At 34.4% G+C, this 26536-nt stretch overlaps 1 protein-coding gene across 12 annotated transcripts; it reads left to right on the top strand.

The window, feature by feature from the left end:
• The first annotated feature begins 53 nt into the window (after positions 1-53).
• On the top strand, positions 54-25872 carry LOC105222434 (E3 SUMO-protein ligase PIAS2). Of its 12 annotated transcripts, none has more exons than XM_049450707.1 (10): positions 54-624; positions 2505-2680; positions 2763-3285; positions 4297-4537; positions 4603-4837; positions 4901-5067; positions 5141-5235; positions 5331-5529; positions 20425-20493; positions 20597-21276. In XM_049450707.1, exons 1-10 carry the CDS (start codon positions 409-411, stop codon positions 20695-20697), a joined length of 2022 nt encoding a protein of 673 aa, XP_049306664.1. In that variant the 5' UTR covers positions 54-408; the 3' UTR covers positions 20698-21276. The 12 variants fall into 12 exon arrangements, 11 of the variants coding, with proteins under 11 accessions (XP_049306664.1, XP_049306660.1, XP_049306661.1 ...); XM_049450703.1 differs by lacking the exon at positions 20597-21276 and adding an exon at positions 10723-11065 and having other exon boundaries at positions 64-624; positions 20425-20472; XM_049450704.1 differs by lacking the exons at positions 20425-20493; positions 20597-21276 and adding exons at positions 10723-11065; positions 14797-15002 and having other exon boundaries at positions 64-624.
• Positions 25873-26536: the final 664 nt, after the last annotated feature.

The following is a 26536-nucleotide window of genomic DNA, read 5'->3' as shown; positions in this document are numbered from 1 at the left end:
AAAATAATCAATGAAAGCGGAAATAGTGGGATTTTTTTTGTTAGAAGTAAAAAAAAGATGTCTAGAATTTCGGAAGAGATTGAAAGGAAAACACACGGCGATATCAGAAAACACCGCATTTGCTAAATCGCTACTGTTAATCATATTTTGCTGTCAAATGTTTTTAATTGACATTTTTTGATTGTCGCTATTGGCCAGTGTAGAGATTTGTGCAAAAGTTTTTTATAATTGGTAATCGCATGCTACCTGGCATAATAATATAGTGGCTTGTGTAGTGATTGATGGTAGCAAAGGTACGCTATACGTAGACCAAAATTTCTGTGCATTGGCTTATGTGTGTGATAATTGCCCTTAAAGTTCTCATTATTGTGTGTGTGCAGAAACATTGATATTTCAAGTGCCGGTGCGATGCGTAAAACTCGTTCTCAAACTCAGGCGGAGGCCGCAATGGCAAATGCCGGACGTACACCTTCCACATCCAATTCACCATCCATTGTTTCATCGACGGAGAACAGTGGAGCACAAAACATGAGCACGAGTAATCGCATGCCTCAAAATATCCAGATTGCTGCCGTAAGTGCACAAAAGCGTATTGTGCAACAAACGGAGCATTTCAAAATCAAGGTATGCTTACAGACCATGGAAAGAGATGGTTTTGCTTTGGGTGTTCAAGATAATCTTATATTAAATGCATTTTTTGTTAATGAAAATTATAGTTGTTTAATACAAAACCAACATAAAGCGTTGGCTGCTGTCAAAAATCCCGCTATTTCGTGACCAGCTGTCCTTATAAATCTATAGGTGTGTTTGCATTTTTGCGCGCCTTATAATTGACGTACACGTTTATGAAATTATCGAATTGATAAAAGTAGTATAATATTAATATTTTCAACAATTTTGTAGTAGGCAACAATAATGTGTACAATATTTATGTAATTAAAATGAACGTAAGTATAAATACATTTTATTAACAATTTCTACATCTTATAAAATCACATATTGGTTGCCACTTTTCTACTCTAAAGAATATTAAAAATTGAAGTTTAATATCTCTATTTTTTATATATGTACATAAGTTAGAAAAATTTAAGCACATTTTGGGAAATGACTAACTCCAATTCCTTTATTGAAATTAGATAATTAAAATTTATGCAGTGTAAACAAATTAGCAAAATGTTACACAAAAATTGTAAGAGTAGTATAAGTTGAGTAAATAAGTATTAATATAGATTGTTTAGTTGCAGCTTATATATTTTAAGTTTGTGTCTTCCTTTGATGTGCCCTTTATTATGCTTTGTTGTGTTGATATTTCATCAACCATTTAGTATGTTCAGTATCGTTCCAAATGAAAATATGTTTTCTAAAATAGTGGGAAATTAATTTACACCAAACTGAAGTCGGTGCTGTCGCCGCCATATTCTTTGCGGACAACTTAATTTTTGTGTGTTGAATGAAACGAAATCGTAGCAGTTTCTCGGTAAATGTATATATTTCGCTGAAAATACAATAAATGTATTTTATTTTACAGTAAAAAGTAAATTCCGGAAGTTGTTGGATGCTTTTAAAACTATGCTTATTATAAATAATGTGCAGAATAATATTTTGTGTTGATTAAATTAAAAGCAGCTAAATATTTTTTCCATCCCTCTATTTGTTGAGAAAGTGTGCAATGCAAAGTATAATTTATTGCCAATACTTGGAGGAAAGAATAGTACAAATTCGTGCAGCATAATATCACTTTACATCAGGTATGAAATTATAACATTTTCTCAAATGCATTTAGTGAAAAAAGTTGTTCAACAACAGTTATATGGTGAGAACGTAGTGTCCGGCAAAGGGCACATGCAAATTAGGGATTTGCAAACACCATAACTTATCGCAGGTCGCAGTGGCGTGGGTGCTTCCCCGACACTTGTGGGTGCTTTCTCAATGCTTTGTATAATTTGGAATGCATACAAACAAGTAATTGGTTTTAGATAACAATAAAATCAAAAGACGCATCATTTTAGATGCGTGATATTTAATAACAAAAGACTTAAGTATTTCTAACCTAGTTTAGGGTGTCTGGTTGGGCAACTACTGTATTATCCGTCAGAGTGTAAGATTTATTTTATGCAATAAAAATATCGACAAAATATATAAAGAATATTTGATTTAAGTCTCTCAGTAATAATTTGCAATTTTTTAGGATAAATATGTATGTTTTTTAGCTTTGTTATTTACATATATTAGTCCTATAAATATATATTATTATTTCTATAATTATGAATAGATCTACTGTTTAAAACTAAATTCTTTCTTATAAATATGTTACTAGTTACTTATAAGGGAAAAGAACTTTTGAAAGTTTCATTTCATTTCATTTCATTGCTTTAACTAATGGTCATAACTGAAATTCACTTAAAAATTGGGACTGGATATTGAGGGTACATGTTTATGCATCGTATAAATTATTATTGTATCACCTCTCTCTACATATTGGTTTTCTGTGTTTTTTTTTCCAGGAATGTGAGGAAATGATAAATTTGCTTCGCGTAGTAGAGCTGCAACAGATACTATCATTTTTGAATATTTCGTTTGCTGGGCGTAAAATTGACTTACAACGGCGCATCATTAATCTATTACATACAAACTACGACTTACTGTCTCATAAAATACGTGAAGTTTACACACAATCAATGTAAGTTGACATATTTATACACAATAACAAAACTCTTCGTGGAGACAACAAAATAAAATAAAATATACGCTTTGTATTACAGAGCGGAGCAGCAAGCTCAGCAGTACGGGCCAACAGATCCAAAAAGAATGTATTCACACATGCAAATGCCACAAGTGCAGCCCAATCCAGCAGCTGGTCTGCCTAATGCCGGTCAACCAACAGCTGTTGGTGCCCAACCAATCGCCGGTGTACCGCCGACTGGGCCCGGCGTTGCCAACAATATGGTACCGTTTATGAATCCCATACCCACACATATACCGATACATCCAGACGTACGTCTTAAGAAACTAGCTTTTTATGATGTACTGGGTGTGCTGATTAAGCCTTCATCACTTGTGCCGCGCAATACACAGCGTATACAAGAGGTGCCCTTCTACTTTACATTGACACCACAACAGGCCACAGAGATTGCATCAAATCGTGACATACGAAACAGTAATAAGATTGAGCATGCCATACAGGTTCAGCTACGTTTCTGCTTATTAGAAACATCATGCGAACAAGAGGACTGTTTCCCGCCCAGTGTCAGTGTAAAGGTCAACAACAAGTTGTGCCAACTGCCCGTAAGTGGATGATATTTGGTTTTTGCTTAATCTTGTTTATTTTTTTGATTATACATTATTTAATTTTACAATTTTTTTAGTTTGTTCATAAACATATATTTATTTTTCTATGTATATATATGTATATAATTTATTATTAATAGCGGTAATAGCTTATATTAATATTAATATTTTTATGTAATTTTTTGGTTAAATTTTTCTTTTAATATGTATTTTTTGAGAATTTAAAAAAAAACATATTTTTTTAGTTTAAAAAAATTTCTAGCCTATATTGTACATTGACTCGTTACTAAATTTTAAACTCTGTTCATATTCTTTATTTATTGTATTTCGTATTTTCATACCCTGAACAGGGTGTATTAAGTTTGCTACGAAGTTTGTAACATCCAGAAGGAAACTTAGAAAACTCTAATTCTGAGCCGATCTAGCCATAAACCACTGTTCTTTTTGTAGCGGCAGAATTCTTGTCCTTGACCGGATAAAAAATCCGGGTATGTTCCGGTTACGTAGACCCGACGGCCGTGGCTATGCACGTCTGCCTGTATATACGCCAAGTAGTCCCGTTGGTTTCGAGATATCACTCTGAAATTTTGCAAACGTTATATATTCCCAGTTATATCGAACTACTATAGCATACAGCTGTGATACAAAGTGATCGATCAAAATCAAGTTCTTATATGTAAAACTTTCTGTTTATGAAAGGTATTATACATATGTATGTATGTACATATGTATATAGCTTCTGTGCAAACCACGTAAAGTTTTTATTTTATTTTTTTATTATTTACTTTTTAATTGTTTACTTCTAATTTAAAATTTATGTGTAGTATTTAATTTTTATAGAATTGTATTACAATTTTTGTTTCCTTTTTCTTTTTCTTTTTCTTTTATTTTTATTTATCTTTTTATTAATTTATATTTATTTTTAAAAATTTTTTAAATACCTTTTTTATTTTATTTTTTTGCAAAAATATTCTTTAAATTTGATTTTTGATTTATTTTTGCTACCAGAATGTCATTCCAACAAACAGACCGAATGTGGAACCAAAACGACCACCACGGCCCGTCAATGTTACAGCAAATGTAAAGCTTTCGCCTACGGTTACCAACACAATCACAGTACAATGGTGCCCGGATTATACGCGTGGCTATTGCATTGCCGTATACTTGGTGAAGAAGCTAACTTCAGCGCAATTATTGCATCGCATGAAGACCAAGGGCGTCAAACCAGCCGACTACACGCGCGGTTTAAGTATGAAAATCTCCTACGAATTACAAAATAGAGCTTTTGCTATGAATATGTCGTTTAATTTACAGTTAAAGAGAAACTCACTGAAGATGCAGATTGCGAAATCGCTACAACAATGCTTAAAGTTTCGCTGAATTGTCCGTTGGGCAAGATGAAAATGTCCATACCATGCCGTGCATCGACTTGCTCGCATTTACAATGTTTTGATGCTAGTCTTTACCTGCAGATGAACGAGCGTAAGCCTACATGGAATTGTCCAGTGTGCGATAAGGCAGCTATTTACGATAATCTGGTCATTGATGGGTATGCCATTTGTGCGCTCATATGCATTTTTATTTGTTTCACCTAACGTCTGCTTCATTGCAGCTACTTTCAAGAGGTGCTTGCCTCATCGCTACTTAAACCCGACGATACGGAGATACAATTACATAAAGACGGCTCATGGAGCACACATAGTTTACGTAATGAGGCTCAAATAATCGATACGCCGACAAAGCCGGTTGAAAAAGTCGAAGTCATTTCGGATGATATCGGTATGTGAATTTAGGTCGAAATTCTGTATGAAGGGTTGCAAAATCTGTAACGAATAAACTTTATACTTTTCAGAAGTCATTACCACAGAGGATGTGAAAATGGTTAAAGCTGGCGCACCACCTGCCATTGCTAATGACCAGCCCACATCAACGACAAACAGTGAAACGGTTAGTGCTTTCTCTATGTATTCAAATTTATGAATTGTTTTGTGTGTCCTTCCTACCTTGATTTAAATAATAATTCTATTTCCCTTCGTGTGCAGGTGGATTTAACGCTCAGCGATTCTGATGACGATATGCCGCTGGCCAAGCGGCGTCCCACCATTAAGCAAACTTCTGCCGCTAGTGCTACAAATTCGGCGGTGTCCACATCTAACATTAACGGCAGCGGCAATGGCAATGCTGCTGGTAACGGCGGTCCCAATGCCAGTCAGCGTAATGCTTTTCAACCGCCACGAACTGGTACGTTGGACGCTTATTCGTACTAAAGAAACAAACATTAAAACAAGTAATATATATAGTTTACTATATATACATATTTATATATTGCATAGTAGTAGTAATAGCAGTAGGTTAGGTAGGAACTCTAGGCATTAATCAAAACCCTACATTATGCACGAACAAGCAACAAATAAGAATCTATGTAGTCCTTTACTATACAAAAACACACATGCCTACAGTTACAGTTACAATTACAGTTATATTTATTAATTTTATATTAGTTAAGCGCAACGATGTTGCTTTTTTCATGCTGTGGGTTTTGCAATTCAATTATCTTTTAATTTGTTTCTGTGAAGAAATGGATTGCTTACACATGCGCACTAAAATCCTCACCTTAAAATCACAGAGTAGTGTACTAATGCCGTGAGAGAATGGTACGTCCGGTTTCTTAGGCATTTTTTATAACAACTTTGCTTATTATTGGTTTTGTGGAAGGCGGTCTCATCTTGCTCTAGAAATGAAAAATTGTATATAATTCTCTGACTTAAGGAGTGTATCTCCATTGCTTGTCGTTAGATTTGTTTGATGTTGTTGCGCATACTTATGTTAACAGAAAAACGAAGAAAGTCGAAAACTTTATAACTGTGAAACGACGAATAAACTCCAGAGCTAATTGAGTTAAGCGGTGGGTTAGCAGATGCGTGTAGAAAAACTAAGCGATTGTGTGGGAAATCAGTGAAAGAGGGTGAAACATGAGGAGATAGCGAGGTTAAGAGAGTCAATGCGTTTTCAGAAACTTTTGTTTAATCCCTATACTCTTATTCAGACGACCTTTAATTGAACAAAGCTAAGTAAATATTTTGCGGTATTAAGATCAGGCAAGTGTAGTGAAGTAAGATATCGGAAAACATTTTCCAGTAAATACGGTTGAGGTTATGTCATGTTGCATTAAAACTCCTGCACAGATTTTTTGTTGAGCTTAATCATTTCATACCAAGAATCCATAGTAGGCTTCGTTAATAGGCCGAAGAAAAAAATTACTTCATTGGCGATTAAGCCATTTTTTGCATATGAGCTGAGAGAAAATTACTTTCGACCAAGTACCGAACAATATTGACTACCTACATATGTACATACATTTGGGTGGTGAACTTTTTACTAGTGGTTCCAAACGGATTTTTCAGGCTTAAACGTTTTGGCAGTTTTAAATGCTTTGACTCGAGCAACGGAAAGTATGCTCCCGACACAATTTGTGCAGGAAAATTCAACCGTTGATATCGTTTGTAATGGCAACGCTGCCGGACTACAGAAGAGAAAGACATCGGCGGATTGTCCGAAAGAAAGTGGTGCACCAAAAAGAGTACGAACAGAAAAATGTGAATCCATCGAATCAACAATTGTGGCGCCGATCACAGCTACGGGCGAGTTGTCTGCTATTACCAATGTACCGAAGGCTATCAATGCACCAGTGAAAACTGCGACTGCTACAACGAATTCCAAAAAACTGAAAGAAACTGAAGATTGCGCAAAAGCCCTTAGAGAGCGCAGAAAAGCTCTGAGGGAAAAGATGTTGGCAACTGTGCAGAAGCTTGAAAATGTTAGTAGTACTACTAATTCGACAAAGTCAACAATTAAGAGCAAATTGAGCTCGTCAACGACTCACATGCGAAAGAAATGATATTATATAGGAAAAGTTACATCAAGCAGTGCATTATGTTAAATTTAAAGTTAAGCGCGTTAACTGTCTAACGCAAACGTCTTTGCAGTTGCCAAAGAATTTCCACGTTGAGTTAATGAAGTTCATACATTTGTATGTAGTAAACACAAATGTTAATTGAAGAACTAGTGCTATCACTCTCTCTTATTTTCGAAATATCAGGTTTGTTTCTGTAGTGCTAGTAGCTATCAGCTATAAATAAGAAGAAGAATGCGAAAAATGTGACAAGTTACTATCAAAAAGCGAAATACCGAAAAAGTAAAGAAACCGCAAATTAGCAAGATTTTTCCAAAAGTAATCAATAAATTAGTCAATAATTAAATTAATCAATAACTTCTTTTCGCATCTAAAATTAACAAAATCCAAACAAATGCGTCAAACATCGTTTGTTTACAATGGGCTTTAACAGCCTTTTCTTCAAATGATAATAGCTGTTTTCTTCTAGCAGAAATTTCATTAGTAGAAAGTTGCAGCCCTCTCTACTACTTACTACTTTCTTGATAGCCATTTAGAAACAAACCTATTATATGTCATATGAAATGTAAACACTTTCAGTGAAGTGTGAAACCGTAAAGAAAATGAAATATACTCACATATTGTTCATTTGTAATGTATTGACCGCTTTGAAACCATTTTCCAAATTCAAAAACAAAAAGTTTAGATACGCACTACCCTACCGTCCAGCCTTAACACTTACATACCAAGCTACTTTGCGTTGATCGTAACACTTTTGTGTTTACTATGACATATTTTTGAATTTTTTCTTACAAAATAATTTTTGTGTGATTTTCCGCTCAAAAATTATTTCAAAAACAGCAAATACATAGTTCATCAAAATTGAATTGTTACAAAAAATTTTTCCATTGCATTTGCAAATTTCGGTACTCACGTAAAATTCCAAACCAAAAACCAATTCCAAAATACTACGTTGCCGCCGCAGCAGCATCATCAACATCCAACAACAACAAGCTCAGCAAACGCTTCCAAACAGCAAACAACTGCTTGTCTACACTGCCACGCCCTTCAAGTTCACCGCGCGCTTGCGAAGTTGTGTAAAGGCAGTGCGGAGCAAGAATTCGCCACAGTGACGAACACAACCAACGCACACTCACACACTCGCCGACAATTGCGACGCCATGCTTTTAGAGTTCGAAAAGGTGCAGCGTTATCAGAAGTTGATCGAGTCGAGCGTCATAGTGCTGATCGGTTTGTTTATGCATCTGAATCGCATCAGCATAATCGAGTTGAAGTATTCTCGTTTGCCACTGCTGACGCCCAACGTTGCTTCCAGTCTATTTGTATTCTCTGTGCTATGTATTCTCACGAAATTGCGTCCACTTTGGCCGAGTGCATTGCGTAAGCCGCAGCGTGCATTGATCTTCTTCATTGAATTGTCACTGATTTTGTATGCCAATGATTTTCTATTGCGTCAAGTGTGGTTGCCTAGTTTGAAGTTGTTGAATTTTATTTGTCGCTTTCTCGGCCAGTATGTGATCGTGGCGAATGAGTCGTTTTTGGCCAATAATGCGCCTACATTGTCGTCGTGGATACGCAATGACGCCTTCTATATGGCACGTTTCCTACTCGCTGTCATTGCTTTCGTCTTCATGATCGACATAACGGGCATATTGGAGTTCACATTGAATGTTATACGCCCTAGTGATAGTCATGCGATGCGTTATTTTTGTGGCAACATCGATGATGACACAACCGATCCGTTGGCAGCATATGCTTACGATGAGGCCATAATGGAACTCAATACGCCCTCAATACCCTCAAGCGATACGCATAGCCTGAATAATAGTCTGGCCGAGTTGGATTCTTCCAATTTTGATGTTAACGATTTACCATATGTACCGCAAGAGGATCTACTCAATTTGGGACATCGTGTTGGCGCGCGTAGGCGTCGTCAGCCGATGCGTAAGGCGAAGCGTGGCAAAGTGCTATTGAACGAGGCGGAAAACGAATGCACTTGTTGATGCTAAGCGACTGTCCGAATTCTTGTACAATTTTGTGGATTAATGAACTAATGTCTTCTTTTTGTATAACTGTTTAGTTGTATGTATATTTTTTACAATGTATGTGCAATATGCTTAGGCGAGTGTATCATCTGTATGTTGTTGTATGTATGTATGTATTTTTCTTTTTATAAACAAACAAAGCGGAACATTTTGTATAAAACTTAATATGAAAGGAATAAATTTGAATAATAAACCTTTATTGTATATTTTGTTGCTAACTAGAGAAAAAAAATATGAAAATCATCAAATATCAGTAAAATTGTTTGCGGAAATCTATTTGCTGTTAGCGTTACTTTTGTTTGAATATGTCACGGTAATTTTTGTGGTCGGCAGCTTTCTTAGGTTAACGTACATATTCCTTGTTTAAGTAAATTCAAGCAATTCAAGCTTGTTTTTGTTGACAATTTTGTAAAAAAATACAATATATTTCCTTTTTTTCTGGTCAGCATGTTGATTTCTTCACCTAAAACAGCTAATTTTTTTTAGTTTTTGCCAACGTAGTAATTGGCACCCCTCTTATGAAAGGCATGAACCAGCACACGTTCACAAGAGTTTCGGGTAGTTCAGTCAATTTGGCCTCAAGAAATTCATAGAAACTTTAGCAGAAATATCTGGTAGCATATTCTAATAATTAGTTGGCTTGCAGGGTAATGTGCGTCGTTCTTTCTGATACGCGACAAAATGTAGGCAACGTTTCCTTTTTATAGTTAATTAAATTTACATACATATGTATGTGTGGGAAATGACATTATTATTACGTAATAGGCTTTTTATCCTCAACAAATGAATTCCTAAATCATTATTAAAAAATTTTGATCGAAATGGAAATTTTATAATTTTTTGCTGCCAAAAAGTTCTATTGTTTTTACTGCATCTGTTCAGAAATTATTTTTTTTTTGTAAAAGTAAATCTCCTAAGAAAGTTCTGTGTACTAATTATTATTTAAATTTTTTTTTTATATTTTTTTGTTTTACTTACGAAAGTAAAACTTTTATCTCTCCTACTTCATTCAACATTTCTGCTCAGCGATTATATACCAGAAAACTGCAACAAAAAAATCAGTTGGTCATGATTTAAACATAAAATGTACTTAATTTTACAGCTTGAGCTACTTACACACATTTTTACAATTTTGTTTTGTTCACACATCCTTCCATTCATCCACATTGCATTTGCTAAACATGTGGAACGCATTCAAAAATCAGAAACATTAGAACATCATCGCCTTTAAGTCCAATTGTTGTAAGAATGGGAAGCTTATTGTAAATTTAATGTTTGCAATTTTTTCTCTTTTCTCTCGTTTTCTCTATTTTTTTCACAAATAACGGTCTTTTGTTTGCTTACCATTGCCGCCCGCCAACTTGTTCTGCGCTGGCGCTGGTGCATGCGACCGTGGAAAACTCGTGCAAAACAAAAAAAATAATAATGAATGAAAAAATGAAATAAAAATTGAAAATAAAAATACGCAACAAAAAGCACAACAAAAGGAAATGGTCGAGGAGAATGAACAAAATTTTCAATGTTTGGAACTTACCGATTCATCGCCCAGTATACATAGCCTCGATACCAGAACCGAGCTGTACAGCGATGCACTGACTCAACAACAACAACAACAATACTACGCACACGAACACCGCCAACAGCAACAACAACAACAGCAATTGCAAAGTAATCGCCGCGGCAGCAGTGTAAGTAGCGGCGCAAGTGTATCCTCTAATTCGGCTGCCACATCGACGCTAACCACGAACGCTATGGAGTCCACATCGACTGCACCTAACGAGCCAGAACCGTAAATTCCGTACGGATGTTGTGTTAAATTGTTGGTATTCCATATACATACTTTGTATGTTTTTGCATGAGCTGTATTTATATATACATATTCGTATGTATATTGTATGTAAATGCAGAAAGTTGTTGTAGCAAATGGTGGGTGAACTTGCACCATAGTTTTCCTTTGTATATTGTAAAAAAATACTACTAGATATTTTCAGTTTTAGACTATATACTTTCTCAGTCGTGTAACCGATTTTATTTTAGTAACTGTGTAACTTTTTGTTGTTTGTTGGGAAAAACTATTACAGTAAAATTTGTTTGAATAAATTTTTCGAAAAAAGTCCCTACCGCCGTTAAAACTCATGTTATCTTTAGAACGCAGTATTTTTTGTGGAGCTATGTTTTCGCTCGGACACGATTTACATCAGCTGGTGGTAAAAATCCCCGATTTCATGCAACATTGTGCAGTACCAAATTTTTATATACCAAATCATGCAATTTCCCAACATTTCTATATAAGCTTTACTGCTGACTTTCGAAGCTTTGTGGTGTGAATGTCTGAAGTTTACCAAATTGGTCTTAAAATCAAGTGACTTTCGCCAAAAATCAAGCAAAAATAATGAAAAACTGTTTTTCCTTCCAACAGTTAGTATGCTTGCTCTTGAAGCGGCAGAACTCTGTTGAAAGTTTCGTGTAGGTTGCCATTCAGGAAATCACTCCAAAATATAATATTATATTATATTTTTATGCCAAAAGTTTCTTCAATGTGAGTAAAATTAACAAAAAAAATTAAACTTAAATAAAATTTATCCACTTTTTTATCAGCTTTAGCTTGTGTAAACTATTTTCTATGAGATTTAAAAGTTTTAACTTAACTAAATAGTTGCGTATGATTCACAGAAAACTTTATAGATAATTTAATTGTAAAAGAATGCATTAAGAATAAGACACAAAATAGTAAACTTTCTCAACTCAAACTAAAAAAAAATACCAACTATAGTTTAGGATGTTATGTAACTTATAAGTAACGCAGAAATTATTTTAAGACACAAATATTTAACACGTTAGGCCTAAAACATAGAGCAGCATTAAGAGAAAAAAAGTACACATAGCAAGCAAGCACGCTTTTAGGCGCGTTGCTCTAATCACTGTTGATCTTTTGCCGCGCTATGTTTGAGGTCTTAATACTGGAGGATTGAGAGATACCGCTTAGGCTGCTTTCGCTTATGCTTTCGAACTTTAGTTATGTTATGTTAGAAATAGGTGCCGTTATAATTTCTAAAAAGCAAATTTTGTTAAAGGCGCCTAAAAATACGCAGCTGAAAGTGGCGTAAACTCCTAAATGTACGCAATATAAGTAGACATTGTTGTCACATACTCATTTCACCACAATTTTCATTATATTTTATTTTGATTATTTGTTCGTCTTTATATTTATTATTCACAGTTATATAATCAGCTTACAGACTTACATGTGTGTATTGTATATATAGTGCTTAGTTCTGAATTAGATTTAGTAGATCGCATAAACGTATAGAGTGGCGTAATGTAAATTTAGCTGAGCGTGAACATGAAATTTTAAAATTTTTAATGTTTTTAATGTTTAAAGTTATAACTTTTTAAATTTTAGAGATATACATATAATTATTTTGATAATATTTAAATATTTTTTTTTAATAATTGTTTAATTATTTGTATTATAAATTGTTTTTGGTTAAATTAATTTATAGTAATGTTATTTTATTTTTTAGTTATTTGATTTTTTTTGTTTAAAATATTTTACTTCGTCATATCTTTTAATTTTAAATTTTTCATATTTTTAAATATTTCAACTTATGTTTTTATGTTTCAGATATCAATTTTTATTTTTTTTTCTAACATTATCTTCATTCACACTATTTTTATTTTTTATATAATTTTGTTTTTTTGGCGATACACATTTTTACATTTATGAATTTTTCTTACTCTTTATATATTTCAATTAAAATTCTTTTATTTTTTATTTTTTTATATATATTTTTTTATTATATAATTTATTTATTATATAATTTATTTATTTATTTATTTATTTTTTATTTTATTTATTTTTTATTTTATTTTATTTTTTTAATTTTTAATTTTTTTTTTTATTTTTTAATTTTTTATTTTTTTAACACATCTTTTACATACCTAACCTATACTTGTTAACAAATATTTTAGTTTAAATTATCTAAATTTGTTGCGCCACCCTGTATGTTTGCCGCATTGTGCTGATAGGAGCACGTCGGGTGCGCGTTCAAAAACTGTTTCATACTCAATCGCTAAGGATTTTTACTTCTAAAAAGACACCAGGTGTTTATTGAACGAAAAATGCATTGCTATTACTTACAAAAGTAAAGTGGGAGATGTATAGGTTTTAAAAACATTATGTATACATACATATATACTAGCATATAATTACCTACAAAATACCTAAATTGATAAACTGTAAAGAAATCATTTCTTTAGCTTAATACTAACAGAGTGTTGTTACATTTTTTTAATCATCTTAAAGAGTGCCGTTTTGCTATTTCTTGCCTTTACACATACACACACACATACGCTCACAACGCTTTACAATGACATTTTAACATAAAATCATGCTCTTCTTCAATGTGTGTCGACGGCGTAATGGTACCGAAATGTCCTTGTGTGAATTTCGCCAAATATTTGGTTTACTATTGCAGTTGTTTTTGTTGTATTCAATAAATATTGATTACATTATCGCCAGATTCTGCTTTAGTGAAAATTTTCCTGTTTTGTTATTCAATTTCTACTCCAGCAAAACATTTTTTAATATTATACATAGCAAGCTTAATGGGATTCAGAATCGATTAAAAATGGTACAAAAACATTCAAAATTGTCGATGTCAAAAATTTAAAAAAAAGGATACTATTTCGGTATTTCGATACAAGAAATAAAAATAAAAATAAGTTGTACCAAGTTCGGTACAAATTCGGTATTAGAATTTCAGGAAAAATATGTACCAAAATATTAGAACAATTTCGTTAAAAAACAATTCAATTTTCGGTACTAGAATTTCGAAAAGAAAAGGTACGTACTGCACTATAAAAAATTTCGGCACTTGATTTTCGGTAATTCGATATGAAGACTATACCTTTATACTAACGTTATATCTGTGCAAAAATTTCCAAAATATTCAAAAAAAAAAAATTATATTTCGGTACCAGAATTTTTATTTTTTAACTTTTGGTACTAGAATTTTAAACAAAAGTTACTGTACATAAATTTCGGTACCTGATTTTCGAAAATTCGATATTATGACTATACCACTATATCAATGCTGTATCTGTGCAAAAATTTCGTACCTATAATTAAAAAAAAGGATTTTAAATTTTTCGGTACTAGAATTTCAAAAAAAAGTCACTGCACTATTAAAAATTTCGGCACTTGATTTCGATAATTTGATGTAAAGACTATACCTTTATATTCACGTTATATCTGTACAAAAATTTTCAAAATGAATTCAAATTTTCAAAAGTTCGGTATCAATATTTTTAAATTCTCGGTACTAAAATGTTCCAATAGAAGGACTCAGTACTAAAATATTAATACAGAGTGTTTTCATGGCAATCAGTCGGTCCGAGTTCCGTTTTTGACACACACACACTCGATACCTATCTTTATCATTTCATGCAATTCATCTCTTTCACCACCACCTTCGGCTAGCCGTCACACACGCTCAAACCCACATCCTTAATATTTATAATTTAACTGATTGACTACATAATTTCTAGGTGTGCGCGTTGTGATGCGTTGAAAACGAACGTTTTGCATAAGTACCCGAATGTGCGGACGATACATACATACATATGTACATACATACATACTTACTTACATACACCTCAAAGCACATTAATGCAAAGCATAAAAATGCAAATGAAAGAAATGTAATTTTTAAATAAAAGAGGAAATGTTTTGAATTACAAAAACCAAAAAATAACTGGAATGTAGAAGTGTGTGTGTAAAGTAGGAAAGATAAAAATAGAAAAATGTCTGCTGTATGTGGGAATCGAAGCAAATCGTGCAAGTACACAAGAGATGCAAGCGAAGAAGTAAATAAGAAGAAGAAGAGGCATAAGAATGACATTAGAATGCAACAAAGCGCGCAGAATATTAGCACAGTTATTATTCGAATAGAAGTAAAAAAAAACAAAAATGTACTTTTCCTTTGCAAGGAAACACAGACCGCCCTAGTAAACTAATATTATTGCATAATTACCTAACTAGCACTGGCGCAACCGTTTGAACAAATCAAAAAGAAAAAAAAAAAAACTAAAGAAAACAGCAACAAAACAAAAAATAGCATAATGTAATGTAAAAAACTAGAAATAGCAGAAGAATAAGAGGAGAAGGAGGAGTAAAAGTAACAACAAGAACAAAATACTATCGGCTGGCATTAACTTTGCCTTTTTTGTAATACAATAGATAAAAACAATAACAAAAACAAAAAAAAACAATATCTAACAACTTTTGTTGTAGCTGTAAACATATAAAATGCGAAAAGTACATACATACATACATATATCAGCATATTGTATTTAAAATTAAGTAAAATTGTTAGTATAATATCTAATTTAATATTAAATAAAATAAAACTAAATTAAACAAAACAAAAAAAAATGATTTTCACATTTTAATGTAAAAAACAGAAAAAGAAAACAAGAGAAAATTATTTAATACAGATAATTATGAAATATACTACAATTAAAAAATTACTATATATATACATATATGACAAATATAACTCTTACGGAGCAAACAAAAAATATTTGTTTATTTCTTCTTTGTTTTATTTACTCCTGACAATTTGATGGGTGCAGGCTTTGTTGTTGTCTGTTCTTTCGCAGCTTTGTCGTTCTTATTCAGTTAACGAAATGGTTTCTTACAGTTTATTGCACTACTTTAGCTAAACATAATTTATTTCTACTACTCAACTTACTCTTACTTAATAACCGCATTTTTACTTTAAGCTTACATACACACATATATACATATATTAAGTCTATTTAGCCGCGTATGAATTATTAGTTTTCGTGATTTTCTTTTAAGTGGCTAAAGTAAAACAGTTCAGCTCTGAAAGTGGATCACCTACTAATGTGATTACTAAACATACCTTATAACCTATCAACCACACCCCTTTCCTCTAGAAGAGTATTAAAAATAAGCAAAAAGTTAACTTCCTTTGCACCGAAGCTATCATTGCCTTCATAAATAAATAAGTTCCATACAAGAACTAAATTTTGATCATTCAGTTTGTATGAAAGCATTGCCTTAGACTATAATCCCTGCCTAGAAGATATCTTTTGTGAAGATATCTTGTCAAATAAAATAGTTTTTCATACAAGACTTTGATTTGGATCGTTCAGTTTGTATGCCAGCTTTATGCTATCGTGTTCCGATCTGGAAAATTTCTTCAGTTATTTTAGCATTGACTTAGATCATAATCCCTACCAAATTTGGTGAAGATTTCTTGTCAAATAAAAAAGTCTTTCTTGGAAGAACTTAATTTTAATACGTCAGTTTATATGGCAGATATATGTTATACTGGTCCAATCTGGAAAATTTCTTCAGATACTTTAGCGTTGTTTTGGATAATAATCCCTACCACGTTTTGTGAGCATATCTTGTCAACTAAAAAAGTTTTTCATACAAGACTTTGATTTGGATCGTTGGGATTGTATGGCAGCTATACGCTATAGTGGTCCGATCTGGAAAATTTCTTAAGACAATAATTCCTGCCAAGTTTTGTGAATACATCTGTCAAATTAAAAAGTTTTATAGAATAACTTAATTTTGATCGGTCAGTTTACAGATAGACTGACAGACCAGCACGGTTAAATGAACTCAGCTCGCTGATCATCTATTAATATATACATACATATGATATAGAGTCTCCGAAGGTTTCTATATTCTCTGCTTACTTATAGTCTCTATATTCTCTGTTTACTTATAGTCTAAAGAAAGCTAAATTTAGGGGGCAAGAATTAACTATATGTTAACCTCATAGGTAGACCGGTACAATAACAGACTATAGGCGTGTGCGTCACCCACTTCTCAAACAATAAGAAAGAGAGCGTTATGAAACTGGCTGAGCAAGTTAGTGTTAGCATAACTTGCGACCAAAAATCATTTGGATGTAAAATTTTTCAGAACACTTCTCGATAAATTGATAAAGTTCTCACTCCTGCCTGATCCTTAATATTAATATTTGCTTGGTAGTTAAGATTTCCAGGTTAGATAATTAACTTAGGCTAGTCTTCATTTCGACCACGTCGCTTTATTTGTCAATCATTATAGCTGGGCTCAGTAATTAAAGTTCGTTACGTTAAAAATTGGGGTTTTACTTCTATTACGATTATTAATTGCATGCTTGGATAGGTCAGTTGGTTTAGTACTAGATCCATTTTGCGATCGGAGTGTCATTTTCGCACTCTAAACAATATCATTGAAAGCAGAACTCCTTCCAAGAGAAATTTCGATGCTCAATGACAATCTCATCTTGTAATATGAATACGGCCCCGTATGTTAGTCCAGCCACATAGGATCCTATAAGGAATTCCGTAAATCAACAGATTTAAGAGGGGAGTAAGGTAATTCGTGCAAAACAAGGCCAATTTTTACGACTCTCATTATAGTATGTCATGTGTAGACTGCTTTTAAATTGTTATGGAGAAATATTGCAAACTGCTGTCATGCAGTTACACTGGAGCGTCTTGGAAAAGGGTTAAATTGCGGTGTTTCTCATAACTCGATGATGGTTCATATGCAATCAAAAACTCAAAATAATCGCTTTGCTTGGGTAACTGTGAGGGGTTCACAAAATTTTAATTTTTCACTTTTTTGAGAACACTTTGAAGCAAAAAAGCGATTTTTTTGGTTTGTAAAAAAGATGATTGTACAAAGCTCAGATTTGTCGTCAGCTCTCTTTTATTAATATTAGTAAGGGGTTTTTCAATAGAGACGCTAAAAAAGTGGACCGATAGGGACAGCAAACGACGCCACATTTTTCCCGCTCTTTTGAGCGCTACGTCCAATTTATGGTCGTCATACTCGTCCTGTCAGATCAACAATTGAACGTCTGGTGGAAAAATTTTAATCACACAATATAAAATGTTCCCGTGCCAGTGAGACAAGGAAGTGCCTGTGGTGTCGAGAATATTGCTGCCACTAGCGCATCAATTGAGGAAGAGCCAAATCAGTCTCTCACACGTCGTTCTCAAGCGTTGGCGATTTTTGTGACGTCGTTGTGGAAAATTTTGCGAAAAGATCTTGGCCTTCATTCTTACTAGACCAAATTGACGCAATAACTGAAGCCACTTATTTACCAGAATCGTCGTATGCTCGTGAATTGGGCTGAGCAACAATTTGAAAATAATCCGGATTTTCATCGAAAAATCATTTTCAGGGAGGAGGCTTGTTTCTGGCTGAATGGCTTTGTCAATAAGCAAAATATGCGTTATTTGTTGTTCAGGCAGGCAAAATATGCATTATTACGGTTTGGTGCGGTTTATGGTCCGGCGGCGTCATTGGGCCGTACTTCTTCCGTGATGATCAAGACCGACACCTTACTGTGAAGGGGAATCCCTACCGCTCAATAATAACCGCATATTTTTGGCCTGAATTGGATGATATGGACGTGGACAATATGTGGTTCTAACAGGACGTTGCCCAAGCCACACAGCAATTGTCACAACCAATTTATTGAAAACAATGTTTGGCGAACGAGTGATCTCACAGAAGGGCCGGGCCAATTAGCCGCCTCGGCCATTAGACTATTTTCTGGCTACATAAAGTCTATGATCTATGCCTACAAGCTAGCGACGATTGATAAACTTCGTACGAATATCGAATGTGAAATTGCATCAGAAACGGCCGATTTATGCTTGAAAACCGTTGAAAATTGGGTTCAGCGTCTGGACTTCTGATTTCTATTGGTTAGATTATAACTATTAGTTAAGGAGATATAGCATTTGGGTGGAGCAACTTCTGTTAATTTATAAAAAAATTAATCAAAAAGCATTTCGTATGTTAATAAAGCATTGGTTTTTTGGGGAAAAATACTGTTGAATTTGGGCTGTGCCCCAGTGAAGTCAAATGAGTTCAAACGACAGTCCGCTTAGTGGACTGCATATTATGAAACGGTTCTCAAGCGGTGAAAGGACAAGGCTGGCATGGTTATGGCATCAGTCTTTTGGGATGCACGTGGTATATTATTTATCGAGCCAGTTCCATTGCCCAGCGTATTTTGTTGCATTCTATTCTACCATTCCCAATATTTAGCAATTTTATTATTTTTTAGGAAGGATCATATACTTTATCGTTCCCGTTTAAATATTTCACTGCTCTGTGCAATGCTTCGAAAAGATTTCTAAATATGTATCTCAGATTATAAGAGACTTTTTTTTATCAAAACCCCCAATTATTCCGCTATATTTTTATGCTAGATACCGTGTTTGGTTTTTTCTGAATGCATTTGCGTTTTCGTCCATAATCTAGCAAAGTATCCGCAATGCCTTGACGACGAAAATGCCAATGCCATTTTTTGTTGTGATATTAAACATATCTGAGAGGGGTTTGTCCTAAAAGAAACTGCCTGATTCGGGAACACAGTCAGTATAACCCTTATACTAAGCATGTATGGATATGAAATTTTTTTTACTTATTTCTTTCCGTTTTTGAATTACAAATTTTTTTTAAATGATACTTTCATGAATTTTGAACAAATGTTTATGATTTGAAATATAATTTTTGTGTTTATGAATTGTTTTGAATTTTAACATAAAGAGATGAAAACCCTGGTTCTAAGCTACCAGTTCAAAATTTTATCGAAATTAAAAATAAAATGAAAATTGTACCGAAAAAGAGGTCTTGACCTGCCTCACCTTAGAGGCGGTATATTCATTTCTTTTAATGTTCGTTTTGGCATTTGATAAGTTTTTTTTTGGTAGGATGGTATAAGAAAATGTGAAGCCATCGTAAAAGTCTTTAATGCTAATTAATCTAATCGTTTGGAATTTTTTTTGAATGTGTTTTTTTAGAATCAGTTATAAATGATTTTAGATTCAAATCTAAGTGAATTATGCAGATATGTTTTATTTACAAGAATTTTGCTGGAACTGTAGAAAACTTCAACCTTTCATCAATCATGTATAGATCCTTTAGCTTCTTGTTTTTGAAAATACTTATAAATAATATGATTTCGACTTCTGGTTCTTTGATTAAAATATTCTAGAGAGTATTTTACTAGCAGTTTCTGGAGTTTCGAAAAAAAAAATATATTCAAAGATAACACATCTTTTTTTGTTTGTTACTTCTTTCATTAAACACATTTAATCAATAATATGTATATATATTTTTTTCAGAAGCGGACACCACCATAATATCACTAGATTCACCTTCACCACCGAACAGTCCAAAATACTCGGAAAGAGGTGAGTAGAGAGCAGAGTCTTTGTTTATGACAACAACGCTTGCAGCAACGAATATGTATGAGTTATTACTTATTTTGGTACTTTTGTATTTTTCCACCCATAGACGTCAGCTCCGCCGAGACTCCTACAGCCTCAAATGTCGTGTACACGTCTAGTAGTAAGAATAGCGATTTTCTTCTGAATCCCTGCGCTTTTCGTAGATAAACACAATGTAGGCCTTCGCTGCACTGTAAACTTGAATATTTCTAGTTTTTAAACAAACAAAAAAAAATACAAAATTATTTCATTAAAAATTAGTTATGATATACCCTAACTCTTCATATGAAAATGAAAATGAAGATAATGCGACTATTTTTTTTTTAATTGTAAATTATTTTTAATTTGATGAAATTGCTCTACACAATCATATTTACTGAAATCATAATAACGTAACATATACTTTTTAGAAATAACGAAAGAATCGTTGCATAGCTCTATATATAGTATATATACATTTGTACGCATACTTCTTAATCTCACGTCGCATTTCGTGAATATTTTGTTGGTAAAACTTAAAACCATACATATGTATATAGTTCATTATGCTTTAGTTGTTAAGTTGCACCCATTCGGACATACAAACAGACAAGAATATGTTTCGTTTTTTTTTGTTAAATAACATGAACAAGGTACAAATTTCATTGAAGCCACTTATGCGATACATACCTACATACCTTTTTACATAGTATATACATACATACATACATATTTTTAAATTTCAATAAAAAGCATTTATAATATCAATACGTGTTTATTTTTTTACGCGTGGTAAGCTTCACTCATCCTTCAACTGCATTTCTGAAGACTTAGATCACTGCGTCGCAGAGGTGACTCGTGGCGAGTTTTTCTCTGTTCAAATATAGTGAGGAGGGATATGTGAATGATGATAAGTCACTGTAGAAGAAGTGCATCACGGAAGGTTTGAGGAGAACTTTTCTGTAAGGATCTCTCCGTCAATCTTACCTACAGGCTATCGGTGGACCTGTAGTGTTCTTCGGGTAAAAGCGGCTATTAATAAGATGGTGGTAAACGAAGTGCATCCTCCTTCAGGGAATTGAGCATTCACTCCGACAGCAGAGCGGCAATAACAACGGCAAGCTCGCTAACTGTGCGCTCAAAGCTACCCAAGGAGTGTCTGTCCTTTCTAGAAATAGCGTCAATCTACTTTATTTTCAGACTCGTTTGGTTGCCTGGTCATAGCGGAATTGCTGGCAAGTGCATAGCTGATGGTTACATTCGCACTTCACCAATGGATCTGCCGCAGGTCGACGATCAGGCCTTGTGCGACTGCGAGAGCCATTTAGCCTAGAGTAGAACCCAGGATATCTACTGAACTCATTGTCCTTACATAGTACATCTTCCGCAATCGTAGGGGTTCTGACTGGACACTGTCCAATAGGTATTTATGCAGTAAGACTTAAAGGCAACAAGTCGGATGCTGGTTGTCAAAGTTGTATGGATGAGAGTGAGGTGGAAACACCCAGGCATTTTCTTCTACTTTTACTAGCCTTTACAAGACCGAGGTTGAAACATCTCTGAAAATTATGGAGACTGACATTAGACTTCGCGACAAATTTGTGATAGCCTTCAAGCGCTTTGTGGATTTGTCTTATGATCTATAGGAGGTACCGCAATGGATCGTTGTTCTAGGCTGTCCAAGTTAGATCCTTGTTAGCATCGACCTCTTAACTTAACATAATCTAAGCTACTAAGGGTGACGACGAATACCGATCAAATCATGGAAAACATCGAGTTAGACCGGCATGTGGCATCTCGTGACATCGCCCAGAAAATGGGAGTTAGTCACCAAACCATTTTAAACCATCTGCAGAAGGCTGGATACACAAAAAAGATTGATGTTTGGGTGCCGCATGATTTGACGCAAAAAAACCTTCTGGACCGAATCAACACCTGCGATATGCTGCTGAAACGGAACGAACTCGACCCATTTTTGAAGCGTATGGTGACTGGCGATGATAAAAGGATCACATACGACAATATCAAGCGAAAACGGTTGTGGTCGGAGGCCGGTGAATAGTTCCAAACAGTGGCCAAGCCGGGATTGACAGCCAGGAAGGTTTTGCTGTGTGTTTGGTGGGATTGTAAGGGAATCATGCATAAGCTGCTCCCATATGGCCAGAGGCTTAATTCTACCATCTACTGTGAACAACCGGAGCGCTGGAACCAGGCGATCGACCAGAAGCGTCCAGAATTGGATAACAGGAAGGGAGTAGTGTTCCACCAGGACAACGCTAGGCCACACACTTCATTGATGACTCGTCAGAAGCTACGGGAGCTCTGATGGGAGGTTGTATCGCATCCACCATATAGCCCGGATATAGCGCCAAGTGATTACCACCTGTTCCTGTCTATGGCGAACGCCCTCGTTGGTGTAAAGTTGAACTCAAAAGTGGCTTGTGAAAAGTGGCTGTCCCAGTTCTTCGCAAATAAGGGGGTGGCCTCTACGAGGGGGGTATTCTGAAGTTGCCGTCTAGATGGAAACAGATTAATCAACGATATTTGAACTAAATCCGATCACTGTAACACTTTTTATAAAACATCGAATAAAGAGCAAAAAGGCGGAAGGGAGATATTTGACAATCTAATATAAATGATAAGGGTGACGAGAAAAGTTGAGATCTGGTTGACTGTCTGTCCGTCCGTGCAAGCTGTAACTTGAGTAAAAATTCTTCATGAAACTTGGCATGCAGGTTTCTTAGTACAAAAAAAAAAGTTCGAGTTCATAGATGGGCGTAATCGGTCCACTGCCACGCCCACAAATCGCTATTAACCGAAAACCTATAAAGTGCCATAACTAAGCATTAAATTAAGATATAAAATTCATATTTGGCACAGTGGATAGAAGTAGGAAGGGGCACCTGTGGGAAGAAAATTAAGGGAGCCGGTGTGAAAATTGGACGAAGGCCGTGGCACCACCCAATTTTTGGTGAAATCCCATATCTACGCACACGACTGACCGATTTCGACAAAATGTGGTACGTGGCATTTTTTCATATTCTTATGTCACCTTTTGAGCGAATGGGCGAAAACGGACAATAACCACATCTACTTCCCAAATAACACAATTTTAAAATCCACTTGATTCGTTCAGTTTCCAGTATGCAAATCAAGAAGCAATTAATGTAACGGGATTAAACTTTGCACGAATAATGGCCCTTAGTGTATGCCACCTTATGACCAAAAATTGTTCAAATCCAACAAAAACTGTTCAAGAACGTAGGTACCGAATATTTATACCCCGGTACCTATAGTTGACTTTTGATCGAAAATGTCGGTCAATGTTTGATATACATATAAAACTGAAATTAAGCGATAATACTTCTTATATGATTTTATATCTGTATGTCAAAAATGGGTTGAATCTTACCAATTCTTCTCTTAGTCCCCATATATCTAATATAAAGATTTTCGAAATTCCAAGTGACTTTATACTGGATATATCGGCCAATATGTGAGTTATCTCAATGAAAATGAGCTAGCGTGTTTTACTCATAACAGTGTATCTTTATGTCAAAAATAAATAAATTTGGAATCAGGATTTTCGAACATTCTACTGACTTTACTCTATATGATTAGTTTTTTAGTAAGTGACATGTTAATAGAATGTGCTATTGGGAAAAGTAGATAAAATTTAGTCGATACTAACTTCCTACTGCACATACATAGGCTGCTATATATATTTCTGGACTAGGCAACACTGAGTGTTGCCAGGTGCAATCTGACATTTCCATTGGAAAGTTTGACATTTTTTAGCATAACATCACTCAGAACGTTTTGTCATTTAATCGTGAATTGTTTTATTTACAGGGAATTAAAAAATGCATCTCGGCCAAAAAATGGAATTAACTCGTGAACATTTTCGTGCGATCATTTTTCACAACTTTCGACGTGGATTATCACGACAAGAGTGCATCTTTGTATGGCTATGAAGCACCATCCTATAGCACTGTGAAAAACTGTTACAACGAATTCAATCGTGGCCGACGCTCGCTCAAAGACGAATTCCGTGAAGGTCGTCCAAAAACAGGCGTTGTGCCAGAAAACATCGATGCCGTACGTGAACTGATAATGCAAGACCGTCATGTAACATACCTTCAGATAGAGGCATGCCTATGCATTTCTCCCACCAGCATACATTCGATATTGCATGAACACCTGGCCGTAAAAAAGGTTTGTTCTCGTTGGATCCCGCACAATTTGACAATCGCTCAAAAAAAGGCTCGTGTGGATTGGTGTAAAGAAATGCTGAAAAAATACGGTGCTTCAAAAGACGTTTATAAGATCGTCACAGGTGACGAATCATGGATCTATGCGTATGAGCCCGAAACAAAACAGCAATCGACCGTGTTGGTCTTCCAAGACGAGCCAAATCCAACGAAAAAAAAAACATTTTCGTTGATAAATATTCTTATTTTCATTATTAGGCCAGAAAGATATATAGCAGCCCTCGTATAAGGGTTTTAGTGTTTCTAACAAACCTTACATATGTGTCTTTCAGCATATGAGTTATATAAAGACTGTATATAAATTGCATGGATTTCGATCCTCAGGTGTTTCCCTTGCTTTGATTCCTGAAAGTTCCATGAGTATAAAATGTTCGGTTGCACCCGAACTTAACCCTTTCTTACTTGCTTAGATCTGAGATCACACGTTTTTTCATGTCAAGAAGCTGCTCATTTGTCGGAAACGCAGATATCGGACCACCATAGCATATATCTACCCTACAAACTGTATGATCGCAATCAAGGCCTTGTAAGCAATCTTTTGTATTTGTGAAGGGCATTATAGCTTCGCCAACCGAACTTGAGGGTTTTCTTATTTTCATTCACATTTCGCATTTTTTTGGTATATTTTGTTCTTGTGTTTGTTTGTGTTTTTACCCGCCATTCTTTATTTTATATTTTCTTTTCTTTCTTATTTATTTCATTACTATAGTTAAGAAGCACGCTCCTAACGCCCACAATAAGCATACAAACGTGGATTCTATTAGGGGCAACCCTCCACAAAATTTAAAGGCAATTAAGACGCGTCACTGGTGGGCGTACAATGGCCGACGCACCGACAAAAAAAAGTTGTGAAAAGTCTGTGAAAAATCTTGTCTAAAGGAAAGTTGCGGTCAAATTAAATGCTTTTTGTTAATAAATTTTTCAATAGAACCTGTGTTAAAACTGACCATTTCAAATCTATATACTTATGTAAATATTTGGTAACGCATATTATTTTATTTTTTATAAATGTATATATTTAAATTAGCTCATTATTTTGAAATTCATTGTTTTTTATAAAATTTATCAATTCTTTTAATAAAAAAAAAATATGAATATTATTATGTCTTCATATAATAATTTTATTTCATTAAAATATCAACAATTTCAACGGATAAAATTGGATTGTTCGAAATAAAAAAAATATTTACTTTTCGGCTCTCTACCACAAGTCTACAAAAAGTCGTAATAAAACAAGCAATGAAGGGCTAAGTTCGGGTCAAACTGGACATTTTATACTCTTGCAACTTGCAGGAATCAAAGCCAGGGAAATACTTTAAGATGCAAAATGTCAAGCAGAGGATACGAATCCAACCAATTATATATACTTATATATACACATGTATTATGGCAGATGGGCTTGTACCGACCCGATTTATCGATTAACTATTATCATGCCACATACTAAAAAAAAATATTTCCCTGCGTTTTATTAAGGTACCTCACATACAATCACCTATCATATGGGGTGAAGTCAGCTGGATGTTCGAAAATACTAGTTATATGGTGGCCAGGTCAAGTTTTCGTCCAATTGTATCTATCACAAAGACATACTGTGGTGAATAAAACATGTTCCGTAATTTTCATTGAAATAACTCAAATATTGGCCGATATATCCAATATAAAGTCACTTGGAAGTTCGAAAATCTTTATATCGGAATATAAATAGAAAGAGCTTTAGATTATAGCAATTTTGCGGAATTAATACGTTTAGTAAA

The sequence above is a fragment of the Bactrocera dorsalis genome, chromosome 3 (genome assembly GCF_023373825.1).
Source record: "Bactrocera dorsalis isolate Fly_Bdor chromosome 3, ASM2337382v1, whole genome shotgun sequence".
NCBI lineage: Eukaryota > Metazoa > Arthropoda > Insecta > Diptera > Tephritidae > Bactrocera > Bactrocera dorsalis.
The sequence above is the reverse complement of the archived record's forward strand: the minus strand, read 5'-3'. Positions and strand labels throughout refer to the sequence as shown.

Coding starts and splice junctions, on each gene's coding strand:
- LOC105222434 (XM_011199769.4), top strand. CDS start 409: ATGCGTAAAACTCGTTCTCAAACTCAGGCGGAGGCCGCAATGGCAAAT. Junction 5,068..5,140: donor AGTCATTTCGGATGATATCG/GTATGTGAATTT, acceptor TATACTTTTCAG/AAGTCATTACCACAGAGGAT. Junction 5,236..5,330: donor CAACGACAAACAGTGAAACG/GTTAGTGCTTTC, acceptor CTTCGTGTGCAG/GTGGATTTAACGCTCAGCGA.